This window comes from Carex rostrata, chromosome 22 (genome assembly GCF_964058835.1).
Source record: "Carex rostrata chromosome 22, lpCarRost1.2, whole genome shotgun sequence".
Classification (NCBI taxonomy): domain Eukaryota; kingdom Viridiplantae; phylum Streptophyta; class Magnoliopsida; order Poales; family Cyperaceae; genus Carex; species Carex rostrata.
Genome location: NC_135939.1, coordinates 2,184,609 through 2,201,480, shown reverse-complemented (window position 1 = coordinate 2,201,480; position 16,872 = coordinate 2,184,609). Strand labels below are relative to the sequence as shown.

Genomic DNA, 16,872 nt, shown 5'->3' with positions numbered 1-16,872 from the left:
GCTAGCTCGAATCTCGAAGCGACTGAGAGTTAATCTCAAACCGTAAAGTGAATGGAATCTTTTATTATATTGGAGAGGATACTTGTCCGGAGGTTCACGACCCCGACTAGTGAACTAATCCAGTCTCTTCTAGTCTCCTCCATTTTTTACTCTTTTTATTAACCAACCGTTCAATGGCGACGATGCCGACTGCATGGTCCTTGGGCCGCGCAAGATCCCCTGCTATCGTCTGGACCTCCTCCGCCGCTCTCTTCTTCCTGATCTATCTCTTCGCCATGAACGCCTTCTCTCCTAGCACATTCACTTCTCCCATTCTATCCTCCCACTCAGGTGCTTACACATCTCCTCTCTTTCTATCCTATTCTCTCGTTCTCGCTCCTTGAATCTGATGACTGTACATTGCAGATCCGCCATTTAAGGAGAGGCGACTGGAGCTGTACGATAAGATGTCGCGTGATCTGGATGATAGAGGCGCTGTTTTTCTAAAAGGCGGGGAGACCTCTCAGTCTCTGTCTCTGTCTGATATTTTCGAGCTGAGGGACGGTGTTGTTGTACCAGTCCTCAAGGTATAACTGGACTGTACTAGAAAATGTTGCAGTGGAATGATCCATTTCATTCCAATTGTACCAGAAATCGCCAAGACATTTTAGAAGCTCAAGTCCCTATCCATTAGTTTGTAATTGCCTTAATTTTTCCTTGGTTTTTTGTAGTTGAATTCATGATGCATTCTTAATTGTATGTGCGCAGGCTGCAAAACCCCCAGTTCGAGCAGATGTGCTTTACCTGAGTCCGAGATTTTCGAAACCCATATCGTATGTAAAATTCCCTTCTCACAGTGAAATGTCTCCATTTGCAATAGATTCATTTGGAAAGTCCAATTGCAACAATTTCTCAGACTTATATGCTACTATTTCCTAGTTTGGCACAAGTCCAGGATTCAATGTAGTTTTGCTCCCTTTAGAATTACTATCATAGTCTTTATGGGTGCAAATAGGTAAATAAACATCTAGCAGTTTCTACTGGGTTGAATTCTGCAATTTATCTCATATAATTTCATAAAGGAGCTCACAAGGCTGTGTAGTTGCTTGTATTCACAATTTCTTGTTTTGCACAGGGAGGCTGTGAAGGAGGTACTTCTCCCTTACTTTGATGGAGGTATTGTATATAACAGATAACCTTATCAGCTGGTGCATCTTACTCTTTACTCACTGGTTGTTCATTAGCTGGTTTCTTGCTGAGCCCCACTGCGCACCAATTCCTTCAATTCCCAATCATGTTCAGAAGCTATTATTTACTATTTACCATTTTTCACGTTTTTTTTTCTTTCCATTTTTGGTCTTTCGTTGAGGTTAGATGCCATACCAGAATTAACTCTTAAACACAGTTCAGGCTAAAGGCTTGAAAAATCTACTATCACTGATACCGTACTTACTGGGGTCCTATACTATAAAGAGACTCTTTTATGTTCCTTAAAAAGTCATGATTGAATATTTTTTTATTTATTATTTTTGTATTTGTTTGCTGACGATACTGTCTTGTAACATGCAGCAATTTGGTTCCAAAATGAAAGTATATACCACTTCAGCATGTTCCATGCCTCCCATCACCTGACACCCGTAATTGCCACTGAAAATGAGGTACATAAAAATCCCTGTTTTACTTTATTTTTAATTGATATGTACTTTTTTTATATTCTGTTTATTGATGTGTCTCGTTCTTTTTTAATTTGAGATCGAAGCTGAAGCAGAAGCTGTTGAAAGAGTGACTAAATCTATTTGCCCTTTAAATATTACACTTGATCGTGTGGTTCTGACATCTACTGGTGTTCTTCTTGGTTGTTGGCAGGTCATACTTAGTTTTCCTCTCTGAGTTTGTTATATTGAGGGACACTCACTTTTCTTTTATTTTAATTTTATATTCTAACACAGTCATAAGTAGTTAGGATTTTGACAAGCTTTCCTTGTAAGTTTCTTGTGTAACCCTGCAAAATCTCTAAATACCAAATATGTTCTTACTATCGGCTAACTCCAATAAATGACTATAAAGCAGAAGCATTTAATAGGGCAGGGTAGTCTGGAAGAATGCTGTTAGTGATACTCATCTCGTATTGAAGATTTAAACATGATATTATTCTCCGGATTTGTAGGGGCGCACGTGCAAACATTCCTGCCAATACAGTTGTTCTTGTCAATTGTCATATTTATCTCACGTGAACTTGTAATATGTGGCTTTCTACTAATACTCGTTTCATATTTTTTTTTGAAATTTTAGGTGGTGTCCGGCACTGATCCAGCTGAGATCAGAACAAAACTAAGAGAAGCTTTGCCCCAAGCCCCTGCAAAGCAACTTGTGAGTGGAGCATATTAATTTTCTACTTTTCATTGTCATATCTTATTTACTGTTTGACAATGACATCAGACATATCTTTTAAAATATTTAATATTAAATTGTTGGATTGGCATTTGTTGTATGTATCCATATGTAGGTCATATTCCTGATAGCCATATTCATAGGTGTCAGAAAAAATTAGTCTAGAAATTTGTTGTCACAAAGTACTAGCATGTACCAACTAGCATGCACTGGTAAATGTATGATGAGAATCCTAGGTGGGACTTCTCATATATGGATAGTAACTCCTGTGCTGATAGCCTTGGTGACTTAGTCATAACTCATAAGAAACAGCCTCTGTTCTTTTCTTTTTGCAGTATGACACTGTTCTGCTCCATACTTCATTTGCAAGGATTTTGGGCCATCCTAAGCTCTCTGAGGAGGTACAATGTGGAAATATTTCCTCTTAATTCATTACCAAAGTTTGCCAAATATTACTTAATGCTGTTAGATAGAACCTTGGCCTATTTCTTTTCAATATTTTAAGTCTACATGCTTTCTCCATTTTATACTATTAGTCAGCTTGTCATGACATTATATATTTATTTATTTTCTCATTTTTTTGGTAGGAGAGTAAAAAACCCTTTGATCAACTCCAATTTTTTCATGAGCTGGTTGCAAGAGTCAATGCCAAGCTTCGTGGTTTTGAGGTAGTTCTAGAATAGAACCATTTTCTAATTAGACCTCTATTTTTCTACCTTTATGGGCAAATACCCTCTTTGACAATTTAAAACGAAAGATAGTTTTCTCTCTTTATTAAGGCTATTGTATTTTACATTGCCAAATGCAGGCAACAGTTACTGAGCTGTGGTTTGTAGAAGAGTATGATGTATTAGCCCTTGCACTTAACGGAAAGATGAAAACTAGGAGATTCCATCTCAGATGCAATGGAGATGTTCAAGGCTCTTCTTAAGTACGGAAATTTTTCTTTCATGAAAATTTGGAGGGTTCTTCAACAAATGACGTTATTCTCCAAAAACTACCTTGATGTTAATTCAGAGGATTTGGCACGATTTCTCAGAAATCCAGAAATTGTTACTTTTGTATGATTTCGAATGACATGTATGGTGGTGCCATTGCTCAGGGATATACTTACAAGTGTGATTTCAGATAAAATTTGTACGAGTTTTTCTGGGTGTTATATACTCCCATGTACTTTGTATAGACTCTTAGCTTGTATCTAAAGTGTACTGAAAATTAATGTTTTACAGCATATAGTTCAGTTTTTAGTTCGATATTTGGCATCCCGATGAGGTCACGTTGACTATTAATTGTTCAGTATTCAATTCAAGAGTGCCTGAGTCAGCCTGACCAAAATCGAAATATTGATATTTGAACACCATACCTGGAGGGGAGATTTTTTTGAAATACCAGCCAAACTTAGGATGGCCCAAAATCCTTGCAAAAAAAGAAAGAAAGAAAAAAAGAAAGAAAGAAAGAGAATTGAGGAATAATAAAGAAAAAAAAGGCGAGTCCGGATCCCCTAATGTAACCCAATTTTTGGGTTTGACATCTCCACCGTCGTTTTTATTGAAAGACTCAGATTTATAAGTTTTCATCTCCACCTGCCCAAGCCCAAAGGCGCTAATCCATTTTTTGTTTTCGTTTCTTTCTTTCGCTGAATCATTGCTTCAACACAGTAGCATAGGCATTATCCGCCAAATAAATCTCCAAATCAGCTAGAGCAACTAGGACGATCTCAATCCCTCATCTCGAAATCATCTTTTCTCTCCATTTCTTGCAGCCAGCACACAACAATCAATAGACCAACAATCATTTTCTGTAGACACAACACCAATTTGAAGCCCTTTGGTCCAGGCTCCAAACCGGGTGAAGTGCGAAGACGTGTTGCTAGGTAGAAGTAGTGCAACTGCCGCGAGATGCATTGTCGGAGGAGCTTCCAAATCAGTTGCCTCCTTTGAAGGTGCATAATCAACTCAAAACTATCAATGTTTAATTTACATATCAGTGGTAAGCTGCTTAATAATGGGAAGTGTCATTGAGTTGTCCCTGATGCCACATCATAGTGCAGATGCATCGGCACTCAAGTCTTTTATAGTTGTCAATTGTCCTGGTATGTTGGTACCTTTCCTTTATTTCTGTACCTAGAGCACAATATGCATGGCATCAGAAAGTGAGATATAATTATTATTGTTGGGCAATTGTTTGATATATGATGGGGTTTAAACTGAAATATATTAAAAGGGGGTTAGCAATATATGAGAATCTATTTGTCCGTGATGCAATTTTTAGAATGCTCCTGTATTGTCAATATTGTTGAGTTTAATTCAATCTGTATTGTAATTTAATTATATTTCATAACTCCCAGTAAAAATGGAGTCCTACTCGAACTTATACTCATCTGGCCTTAATTTACTCACAAGTAGAACAAGAAGACTTACTGTAGATCTGATCCATTATGATTTTAAACCAATCAGGCACTCCTAAGAAACCCTTTTGATTTTATACCGTGCAGAAATTCAATTCTGCACATGCACATATACTTTTTGATAATTCTTGCAAGAGCTATGTGCTGATGGCAAGAATATAAACAATATTTATTTATCAAAATGATAAGAGGTCGATTTTTCACAGATTGAAGCTGAGAGGCACTTGTGTTTTTAGGGCAAGGTGGATGGATGAATCTCCACTAGTGAATAGGATCGAGGTGGAAGTGAAGATGTGGAGCAAATACTGCTAGGGATAAATGACCTTTTTTTTTATGTGAGGTGTAGAGTTGGATTATTTCTATTTTGATGTAATGTAGTTGTGAAGTACCAATAGGGCCTGGATGTAAGAGCATTTCAAAATAAAAGATACTAAATTAATTTCTCTGCCAAATTAATTTTTGTCTTGATGTAATGTAGTCTCTGCCAAACATTTCAAAATAAAAGATACTAAATTAATTTCCTTCTTATTACATTTTATTTTAGGGTTAATTTCTTATATACCCTTCAAGACATCTCTAATTTTTTATTTACCCTTCAAGTCTTAAATTTATCTTATTTGTCCTCTAACTCTTGCAACAGTTTCTTATTTATCCATCAATTAATCTATGTTAAATTATCACTAGTTAAATTATAAAAAATCTTTATTGAACTTTGATTAAAAATGTAAAAGACAAAATTACCCTTTTTTTTTTTTTCTACATCACTGAGAGTACACAGCATCTCTTCTCAACAGAGCATGATTCAAGAGAGGAGAAGACTGCTGAGTTTATTGACGCTCTCGTCTCATCCATAATTAATAATTATTGAACTTCAATTTGAGAATACTGAGAAGGAAAAAGTTAAAAAAAAACACCTGCAAAGAATCACTTGAGAAGAGATGAGAATACTGACAACAAGAAAAAAAGTTAAAAAAACAGACTTGAGAACTTGAAACAAGTTGCCAGGACAGGTGTTGTTCTTAGGTTTCATTTTTGGCTTTTGTTTCATTCATTTCACCCTTTTGTCTTTTTTGTTTTTGCACAGCAGGTCAAGAAGACAACAATTGTCAATCTACTTTTATTAATAAATAACTTCCATTTTGTTTGTAAAGCAAAATTAGTAATCACGAAATTATTGGCCACGATTCTTTGCAAGACAGAAGAGTTTTGCAACAGGATTTTTTTCTAGAGATCTCGGCGTAGATGTAAAAAGAAAAGGGCAATTTTGTTTTTTACTTTTTTAATTAAGATGTTTTATAATTTAACTAGAGATAATTTAGAATTGATTAAGTGATGGATAAATAAGGAACTATTGTAAGAGTTAAAGGATAAATAAAATAAATTTAAGACTTGAGGGGTAAATAAGAAATTAGAGATGTCTTGAAGGGTATGTAGGAAATTAACCCTTTATTTTAATAAGACACAATGATCTTGGTATATTTGCCTTTTGATTTTCTAAAGGTTTAACTCTCAAAACCAGATATAACAAACTGTTTTATTTTAATATATAAATTGGGGTATGACCCCTATTCCTTCCTAAAAAAATGTTGGTAATCAGTGACAACTAGTAAGAAAAACAAAGCAAAACACAACAATATCACTTCATAAAAATAAAATTTAAGTTGGATTTACAATGACATATCCAGTTCTACAAATCTGATTATTGTACCCTTACACAACAATGAATAAAACAACAAACTGATATATAATGTCAGAAAAGGCAAAAAAGTCCATAAGCTCAAAATATTTTTTGTTTTCTTCAACAGCTCTTTGGTCTTGTAAAACTTACCAATCTCAGAGTTTGGTTAGATGTCTCAGAGTTTGTTTAGCAATATATGCTAACCCCCTTTCAATATATTTCAGTTTAAACCCCATCATATATCAAACAATTGCTAACCAAACTCTAAGTTTGTTTTCTTTCGTCTTGTAAAACTCAGAGTTTTACCAATAACCAAACTCTGAGTTTGTTTTTTTTGGTCTTGTAATACAACTTTTTTGTCTCCTCGATATACTGCTATAATCGTTATTTAGAACCTTGATTTTATGACATCCGTATCAATTTATTTTTATGTATCCTTTTTTTTTCTGCAATATGGATGCCATGAACTATCGCGTGTCCCTGCTGGACGCGCCATAGACATAGTCTATGAGCCCGTGTCTCCCCAGTCCCCAGGTACCTGAGATACAATTTAAAAGAACGGGCAGCTCAGATTAATTTCATCCGGATCAAATTCAATCAGATGTCTATAAAAACCGTATGAAGTCTACTGTGAGATTCGTGAATTAAAAAAAACGGTTCGAATTTAACACGTGCCTGGAGTGATACGGATTCCATGGTCTCTGACCCAACTATGACCGAAATTTAAAAAAAAAAAAAATTCTTACATATATTTTTTTTATTTTCTGTTTTTTTGAAAGTTTGATAGTAACTACCAAGATTTTTTATTTTTTTATTTTTTGTTAATAAAAATTTCGGATGAATGCCTATTCAAACTCTCAATCTATATCAATGTTGTAAAAAACGGTCTTAATGGCTATTTAATCGTTAACGCGGTCAAACCATTACTAATACACTTAATGGATCAAAATTTTTAAATATACCATTTTCCTAAAAATAATATACCAAAACACCATTTTTTTAAAAAAATTGTTAAAAATGCCATGGCCGCATCTTGTAGAAGTGGCTACCTTTTCGGTGGCCGCATCTAGGCAAACAGGGCCGCTTCTACAGGATGCGACCCTTTTTTTTTTTTAGAGTTAGCAGATTTGTTTTGTGTTTTTTTTGTTTGTTTTGAAAATAGTTAGTTAGTTGTGTATGGTATTTAATTTGAAAAATATTTTACGTTTGTCAGAAAAAAAATATTATGTTGGCAATGTCGTTAACTGCATATGTACGAAGAAGTAGTTTGATTTTGTTTTGATTTAGAAATATTAAATTAAGATACGCCTAACAAACATGAAATAAATATTCAATACAATAAAAGTACTCCTAAATAATAATTTTTCAAAATATTACAACAAACAAGCTGACAATCACAACATAAAATTGACTACTAGATAAAAATACATTGCTTGCCTCTCTCTCAACCTCAAAATTGACAAACAAAAATGTATTGTTATTATTAATTTTTTGGGCAAGTTAGATTTTAATTTAAAAATATGAGTTAACTACCTCGTGCATCTCAAGCAACTTTGTTTTGTTGTTCCTGTGTATCTCGACCAGCCTGATGTCCTCTCCTTCTATTATGCAGTAAATCAAGCCACATCGGAATTCTATTGACTCCTTCGGCCCAAAGTAATATTTTTGTCATTTGGAACAAGGGTTGGGCCTTCGTTTTGCGGCCAATCAGACTGATTGTCATACACATGCCATTCACCCATCCATGTATTGATCAGTGTCTAGATGTGGTAGTAGTAATGTACGAACCTGCCTGGGTCAATGCCTCGGAGACGGCACACTGCCAGAACATGAGAACACGGTATTCTTTCTAATTGTGGCTTTTGGCATGTGCATGTAACCGTGTTCTCATCCGTGATTACTACCGTGTATTTGTAATTCGCCTTGGTAAACCAGCCAGAAGCGTCATACATGTATGCATTAACTCTCTCTTGTGTGGATGTTACCTCAAACTCGTTCAAGTTGTCAAATCCAGCGAGCGTCTTCATAGAATTTGACTTCACGCACCGTTTGTTAATCAACTACGAAAAATTTATGATATCAATGTTTTAAAATAATTGAATGAAAATAAAATAATTTAAAATTAAAAAAATAAAATAATTTAATGAAAATAAAAAACCTTGTGCACACGACATGAGAACTGTTGACCCTGACTTGCTTCAAATTCTGCTTTTGTCCTCCTTTGAGCAAACCATTGCTGATATTTGTAAAATGTCTCCTCAATTATTGCTGCTACCGGCAACCTACGAGATGACCTAAAGACATTATTGAGCGACTCGGATCCGTTTGTAGTCATAATTCTCCAACGGTAACCCCATCCAGCGCTTGGAATATCTTCCATGGTTTTGGACACTCGTTCTCATCTTGATCCAAATACTTACCCACACCGTCCAAGGGGCTTGACTGCTCTCAGGCATATTAATCTGCAAAGGGGTTCGGGACCGACGGGAGGGCCGACTACTAGACCGTCGGCCCTCCTGAACTGGGGCATGACTACTCTCAGGCATGTCAATCTGGAAAAAGGGTTGGGACACTGGACTTGAGGAGGTTGACGCATTACCCCGAGTAGCACGGATTAATCTCGCAAGAGGGTTGGGACGTTGGACTCGATTAATCCCCACAAAGAGTTCAATTACCTTGTATCCACCTCCAGGAAAACTCATGGTCTGGTTGTACAGTACCTGCTAGACTCTATCATTCTGAATAGGAAATAGTTGGAACTAGGTTTGTCCTGAACCAGTGGGTATGCTAATTTTGGCCTGAATATCAAGATCATATCGATCCTGATTCAATCCCAGGTTCTGAGAAATAATAAATTTCAGAACTGACAAATCAGTACCCGACATTACCGGTATCACAGAAACAAGCTCGATACTGTAATAAACCTCATTAGGACCTGTTAGAACCTCACCACCAGTGTAAACAGATACCATAACAGCCATTTTGGTCTGAGTATATAAGAAAACCTAAAATTACAAATTAACTAAATTAATTACAAATACTGGAAAAAAAAATTGAAAAAGAGAGAAAAGAAAAAACTTACAGTTCAGCTGAGAAGAAGGCTTAGTGAAAACAACGTGAAATGAATCTCTCTCTGCAGAAAATGGGTTTTATATAGGTGGGGGCCGCATCCCCTAGAAGCGGCCCTGTTTGCCTGCCCGCTTTGCCTAGGTGCGGCCACCGAAAAGGTAGCCGCTTCTACAGGATGCAGCCATGACATTTTTAACAATTTAAAAAAAAATTGTGTTTTGGTTTATTATTTTTAGGAAAATGGTATATTTAAAAATTTTAGCTTAATGGATGCATGTTTGCTAATGAAAACGATTAATCGGCCGTTTTACTGTTTAATCATCCGTTTATTTCCATTTATTTTTTTTATTTATGTTTATTCTCGTTTATTCCTGTTTATTTATGTTTATTTCAGTAAATATTTATTTTTCACATTGACTTTTTTTTTATGATAGTGCGTAATAATAAGTTTTATAAATCATATTTTGTAATTTTATTTGTGCTTGGACATACATCCAATATTTTTTAGGGGGAATTTCACGTATACCCCTCAAAAACTTCAAAATTACGTATTTCCCCCTCTAAATTTGGATATTACGTATTTCCCCTCTAAAGTTCAAAAACTCACATATTTACCCATTTCATTGTCTTTTATATTAAAACTCATTCTAAATATATAAAATACCTATTTTACCCTTCATTAAAAGTATAAAATGCCCCATCGAACTCAAATTTGAATCTGAATGGTTTCTCTACCGTCCAATCCGCACGTATTGCAATAAGATTATTACGTGTTCGCTTCAAGATTCGTGCTAATCTAGCCCGCATGAATCTCAAAGCAATTTTGATCTGTGTGCATCGCATTAAGATCTGTGTACATTGCATCAATTTCAGTGTTTGTTCGCTTCAAGATTCGTGCTGATTTAGCGCGCACGGATCTCAAAGCAATTCAGACGGTAGAGGAACCTTTAGATTCAAATTTGAGTCAATGAGTGTTTTATGCTTTTTAATAAAAGGGTAAAATATGTATTTTATAAATTTAGAATGTGTTTTAATAAAAAAGACAATAAAATGGATAAATATGTGAGTTTTTGAAGTTTAGAGGGGGGAATATGTAATTTCAAATTTTAGAGGGGGAAATACGTAATTTTGAAGTTTTTGAGGGGTATACGTGAAATTCCCCCTATTTTTTATATATGTTTTTTCTTCTTGCTTACTTTGAAATTGATTAATTCTTCTGTTATTTATATACCATATATTTTTCTTACTTACTAATTAACTTTTCAATTAGTACAACATGTTCATTTATGAAACTAAGTTGTTATCATAAACTAAATTTAGTGATTTTATGTTAGAATGTTTTATTTCTTTCAAATAATATGTTATTAGTATTTGAAAATGCTTAATTCTTGAATTTATTTTTTCATTAAATAAATGTGTTACTTACACATGAAAATTATTATGCATTAATAAAATATAACGTAATGTCATGTTATAATAATGAAATTAAGTTAAATTAAGTTTATTTGATAAGTTTAATGAGTTAAATAAATTATTTTTAATAAATTATGATATACATAGATAAATTTAATAAAAATATTAAATTGTCCGTATAATTCTGATTAATCGGCCGCATACTGATTAATCACTTAGCGGTACCCTATCTATCCGACGACCGCATACCGTTATCTCACGACAGTTTTCAGATAAAATCATTTATGTACTTCTCGTCAACATCAACAGTTTTTAGATAAATATGTAATTGAGATGAGATTTAACATTTAAAAAATAATAGAATGGTGGGGTCTCATAAACTTGCACTAACTCAAATTGTTTTGGTATGGTTCCTCAGAAACTTGCACTAACTCAAATCGTTTTGGTATGGTTCAATCTATTTTGTGAAAATATATATTTTTTTTCTATCTGGAAAAATAATTTAAAATTTTTTTAAATAAAATATCCCTACTCGGAGTCTTTATTTATGTCCCAATTTTTTTTATTACCATCTTAATTTTTTAAAATTCTGATCTTATTAGCGCTTTTTTAAAAATTCAAAATCCATCCTCCATGCAGATCAGATCTACGTAGAAAGTCAGGCATCCACGATTCCACGTAGATTGAATTTGCACAGAACTATTGAGTTACGCAGATTCAATTTGCGTATAATCCATTTTTCTTAATACAAATAGCGACAATATTAATAGACGCTGGATTCATTGCAATCTATTTCTTCTTAAAACAAATAGGGACAGATTCCCCTTCGTGGTGGGCCACGATTAATTAAGTTATTGTTTGATATTTGAAGTTTTTTCTTAATAGCTTTATTTATAAATAAGGGTATGTGTTCGTCAAACAGGTGAACAGAGTACTGTCAAGATATTAATTAGTATATGATAAGTTAATTAAATTTTACGAATAATTTTACATTTTCATTAAAATTATGTACATATACTTTTAATTATTAAAAATAATTAATTTAATTCATTAAACTTATCAAATAAACTTAATTATTTTAATTTAATTTCATTGTTAATTAATAAAATTTTATGAAATTGCCATTTAGAAAATCTTAGATAAACACAACAAAATAAGTACATATAATATATAAATACAGAAAAATAATAATAAAAATGACTAATTAGTTGACAATATAAACAAAAAATAGACTCTTAGTAATAATTTAGGTTAAGCGGCCGTTTTCTAAACACTGATTCCTACGTAGGTCCTGCAATCCTTGTTTCTTAGATACATAAGATTTTAATCTCAACTCATAAACTACAAATTAAACTCCAACAATCTTTATTAGAAAAATAGAAATATAGATTCCATGCAGATTTGGTGCGAAAATTCAATCTGCGTGAATGGTAGATTTTGAACTTATAAAAATTGCTGATAAAGTTAGGATTTTAAATAATTAAGTTGGTAACTAATATTTTTTTTTTTTTAAGATTCGGCATTTTTGTTGTTGTTGCGAAATTACATTTTTTGGACGAAAACAATCCCGTACTTGCACATTATCAAGATATCATATATGTATGGAGTCGCTGTATGCGTCAGGGACCCACTTCTAATAATGACATAATAGACATTTCCATGACTTTCTTTGTCTTTTGTTGACCACATGCAAGCCCACTGATGCATCAGCAATTATCTTTTTTTCTTCTTACATCAGCAGTGATCTCATACGCCGTAATTCAATCCAACATATACTCTCAGTCACTGTTATACACTCATATATAAATAAAAGAAACCCTTCTCTCTTCTAAACCCATCTTTCATCTCCTTTTCATTCTCATTTTTAATCTTAACAGAGATATCTCTTTTAAACTCACCTGTTGTCTCAATAATTCTTGTTTTCAATTGCTGAAAAGGTGTTTCGAGTAAGAATGGATACGGTAGAAGATATTGTGATAGTTGGTGCTGGCTTTGCTGGTCTGGCAACTGCACTTGGATTGCATAGGTGTGCTCATTTATCTCTCTCTCTACCAGACAAGACTTGAAATTATGTGGAATCGACCTTACCTTCTATTTGCTTTCAGATCAGGTGCGGCGTAGCACCCGATCTACACACAATCTGACCACCTATTTTTTGTCAAGATTTGTGCTTTCCTTAAGATTCACACCCCCTCTTAAAATCCACATACATATACACCTTCAATTTCAGCCATATTAAGTTTCCAATGGCTTCATCCTTAAAAATTGGATCCTGTAGATACTGACCAGTACTGGTACTATACTATGTTGCTTCTGTACCAATTTAAGGTTACTTGGAAGTTGAAACATGGCCAATGATTTGGTACATTTGGAAGATATTTGTACCATGCAAATCACTTACCGTTTTAAATTTACATTGTTTTTATCTTTGCATGCATGATTATACAGGAAGCAGAGACGGATTTAGATTATAGCTGAGGTGGTTAAGTCAAACCATTAATTATAAAAATAACAACTTTGTCCACTATATTTTATAATTTTTATTAGTGTTGATACTTTTCAACTCCCTGTCTAAAGTAAATTATACTACAATAATTTATTTAGCTCTCTAAATCTCAATTTTCTGGTTTTGTTCCTGTAGAAAAGGAGTGAAGAGCTTGGTTTTGGAGTCATCACCGACAATGCGTACCACGGGATTTGCATTCTCAATTTGGACAAATGCATGGCGTGCATTAGATGCTCTTGGTGTCGGTGACAAAGTCAGGGATCATCATCTCTTGCTGGAAAGGTGAATGATGCATGAATTATTTACTTGCCACTAATTTTGTGCACTAGATGTAGAGGAAATAATATATACATAACAGATCATCAGTTTACTGCTGGTTTTGTTTCAGAAAATTTAATTAGGTCCGTTTCAGACCTTAACTGATATGTTTCTATACCAGATGACCCGGCAATTCTTCTTTATTTATTAATGGACTGAAATGCTGTAATTAAGATACCAGCAAAAAAGTTAATAATGGTTTACTGGAACCTTGGTTACATTATCGAGTAAAACTAGGGTGTTCTTAAGCTCATCCAGTACAAGTGTACTCAACTCCAAAACCTATCACATGGACTTCAAATGATGAATTTAAACCTGAAAACCGATCTAATTCACCAACGATGCATTTACATGCAAAATTTATAAATTTTCGAACTAATTTAGTACAAAGTTAAGTAGTCAAAAAATGATGAGAATTAACTAATAAACCTTCTTTTTTTGACCGCTTGATTTTATACAAAATTAAATTTAAAATTTTACATGCAAATAATCATTCGTGAAGTACAATTTTAACAGTTTGAATTTGTTGTTTGAAGTCAATTCGATAGGTTGGTGATCTTAATAACACCCAAATTTTATTCCCATAAATATGTTTGTTGTAGTTTTTCCTTCAAAATCTAAGAATACAACTATACATGATAATTATTCAAGACTGAGCCTCTTTTATACAACTTTTGCAGCGTTACATTTTTGACAGAAACATCAGGAGACATTTCTGCAAAAGTGGATCTAGACAAAGCTCAAGGAAAAATGTAAGAAATACAGTAGTACCTTTATGAGAAATTTTATATACACTGAAAGTAGGAAACTAAACTCGTGGTTTCTTATTGAAGCTTATTGTACATTTTTGAACCATCTCTCCACCAAATACCAATCCTGTATGATACCCGTGTTGGAAATGGTTTTTCTTTTAAAATAAATTGAGATAGGGTCCAAGCCATGACACAACTTTTACTATGAAAGAAAGAGAGAATTTTACAAAAATATAAATTTTACAAGCACAATACCTGTTTTTGGTTTTCTATTAAATATAAAATCCTGTTTTTCCAATGCCAGAAAACCCATTTCACTATTGGAGAGATAAAAATGACCCAAAAGCTTTCTAGAAAAGATTAGGGAATAATGGGAATATTTGAATATCAAAATATTTAAAAACTGTTTTAGTTCATCCATTTATGAATCTTAAAATTGACGATTCAATATGTCTTTCTTTTGAACAAGAGGAATGCATGAAGTTCGTTGCGTAAAGAGGGATTTCATGTTGGAAACCTTAGCAACAGAGCTACCAAAGGACACCATCAGATTTTCATCTAAAATTGTGCTAATTGAAGAAGATGGAAATCTTAAGCTCCTGCACTTGGCCGATGGCTCTATAATTAAAGCAAAGGTGCATACAATCGTAACACAATTAAAATTTCAATATAAATTTAACATAAAGTCAAGCGGCACAAAGAAAAAAAAAAAAGGTTTATTAAGTTAATTTAATACGTTCATTGTTCATCATTTTTTTGACAGCTTGATTTTATACTAAATTTATTCAAAAATTATAAATTTGACATGTAAACGCCACACTCATGAAGTAGATCAGTTTCAACGAATTGGATTCATCGTTTGGAGTCAGTCTGATAGGTTTAAGAGAGCTTAAGAACACCTAGTTCTACTCCATCTAGCATATCTGGTATACTCCAACAAAAGCAAATAAGAAATCGAGCCCAATAAAGATTTGTCATAGGAAATAACAAAATGGAAAAAAATAGGACACTTCCAATATAATCTGTCCATTGCCATTAACTGAGCAAGCTAACTCAACAGTCTAAGATGCTCATGAAGGAATATGATTTAGATAACTAAGATTCTAGTGGCGTTAAAATACAGGTATTAATAGGGTGTGATGGAATAAACTCGGTGGTGGCAAAATATCTAGGCCTAGAGAAGCCTTTATTATCAGGCCGTTGCGCGACTAGAGGCATTTCCGAGCACCCAAGTGGTCATGGTTTTAAACACGATTTTCTTAACATAAATGGAGGAGGATTCCGTTTTGGCTTCTTGCCCTGCTCTGAGAAAAACATGTACTGGTTTTTCACTTGGTGCCCCTCTGAAAATGGTATATTGTTGCTCCCTTTTGCCTAAAAATCATGCTTTTACTACTATACTAGGGAAGTTAATGTTCTCACTATGATTAGTCACTTAAATGGGTAAATAGTAGTTATTTTATTGAGGTTAAATATTTTTAACCAGCGGTTGATGAGTGCTTAATTAGTTACTAAAAGTAATACATTGAAGGTTGTCATCCTAGGGATCCTAATGTAAAGACTATTTCTTTATCTAAAAATCAAAAATCAAATGTAAAACTGCAAAAATTAAAAGCCAATTGCAACATTGGAACTTTTCAGGGGCAGATAAGGTAGATGAAAGCATACAAAAGATGCGAGAATTCGTCGTAAAAACTTTAACAGCATCAAAAGTGCCTCGAGGAATGATTGAAGTGATAGAAAGCAGTGAGATGAGTGAGGTGGTGTCAAGTCCCTTGAGATACCGGTCCCCCATCTCTCTCTTATTTGGAAACATCACCAAAAGAAATATATGTGTAATTGGTGATGCGCTCCATCCAATGACACCCGATTTAGGCCAAGGCTGTTGCACATCTCTGGAAGACGGAGTTATTCTATCAAGGTATTTGGCGGATGCTGTTCATGATGGAAATGTTGAGGTAGCTTTGGACAAATTTGCAAGAGATAGGAGGTGGAGGTGCGCAAATATGGTTGCCAAATCTTATATCACAGGGTTCATACAACAAAGCAGTAACTGGTTTGTGAGCTTTTTGAGGGAGAAGCTTTTGGCCGGGATCATGGCTAGAGATCTGCTGAATGTATCAGACTATGATTGTGGGAAACTCTGAAATTAGTAACACGTTATGAGATTCTCTGTGGACTGAGAAATTGTATGAAATTCTCCCGTTTGTTTTCTCATTCTTTTGTATTCACTACGAATAAGTGAATAAGTTCAGATGTGACTGGCAAACAATTTCTTATTATTTTTTTCTTGAATATTAATAATCAGTTTTGTATTCACTACGAATATGATTTCTCCATAGTTACTTTCTTTTGAAAT

At 33.9% G+C, this 16,872-nt stretch overlaps 2 protein-coding genes across 3 annotated transcripts; both read left to right on the top strand.

Annotated features, from left to right (window-relative positions):
- The first annotated feature begins 115 nt into the window (after positions 1–115).
- On the top strand, positions 116–3,623 carry LOC144574317 (uncharacterized). 2 transcript variants are annotated; one of them, XM_078324257.1, is made up of 10 exons: positions 116–330; positions 406–566; positions 748–812; positions 1,115–1,155; positions 1,549–1,637; positions 1,732–1,845; positions 2,272–2,349; positions 2,706–2,771; positions 2,958–3,038; positions 3,150–3,623. In XM_078324257.1, the coding sequence occupies exons 1-10, from the start codon at positions 174–176 to the stop codon at positions 3,204–3,206; spliced, it is 909 nt and encodes a 302-aa protein (XP_078180383.1). In that variant the 5' UTR covers positions 116–173; the 3' UTR covers positions 3,207–3,623. The 2 variants fall into 2 exon arrangements, with proteins under 2 accessions (XP_078180383.1, XP_078180382.1); XM_078324256.1 differs by having other exon boundaries at positions 122–330; positions 3,179–3,623.
- Positions 3,624–12,737: 9,114 nt separating this feature from the next.
- Positions 12,738–16,782, top strand: LOC144574031 (monooxygenase 2-like). The gene is made up of 6 exons (XM_078323851.1): positions 12,738–12,963; positions 13,579–13,725; positions 14,442–14,513; positions 14,983–15,148; positions 15,637–15,865; positions 16,155–16,782. Exons 1-6 carry the CDS (start codon positions 12,890–12,892, stop codon positions 16,658–16,660), a joined length of 1,194 nt encoding a protein of 397 aa, XP_078179977.1. The 5' UTR covers positions 12,738–12,889; the 3' UTR covers positions 16,661–16,782.
- Positions 16,783–16,872: the final 90 nt, after the last annotated feature.

What these genes read in the sequence shown, in the direction of transcription:
- LOC144574317 (XM_078324256.1), top strand. Translation starts at nt 174, where the DNA reads ATGGCGACGATGCCGACTGCATGGTCCTTGGGCCGCGCAAGATCCCCT. An exon ending in TTGTTGTACCAGTCCTCAAG is followed by an intron (nt 567 to 747) that starts GTATAACTGGAC and finishes GTATGTGCGCAG; the next exon opens with GCTGCAAAACCCCCAGTTCG. An exon ending in CCAAGCTTCGTGGTTTTGAG is followed by an intron (nt 3,039 to 3,178) that starts GTAGTTCTAGAA and finishes TGCCAAATGCAG; the next exon opens with GCAACAGTTACTGAGCTGTG.
- LOC144574031 (XM_078323851.1), top strand. Translation starts at nt 12,890, where the DNA reads ATGGATACGGTAGAAGATATTGTGATAGTTGGTGCTGGCTTTGCTGGT. An exon ending in ACTGCACTTGGATTGCATAG is followed by an intron (nt 12,964 to 13,578) that starts GTGTGCTCATTT and finishes TTGTTCCTGTAG; the next exon opens with AAAAGGAGTGAAGAGCTTGG. An exon ending in GCTCTATAATTAAAGCAAAG is followed by an intron (nt 15,149 to 15,636) that starts GTGCATACAATC and finishes GTTAAAATACAG; the next exon opens with GTATTAATAGGGTGTGATGG.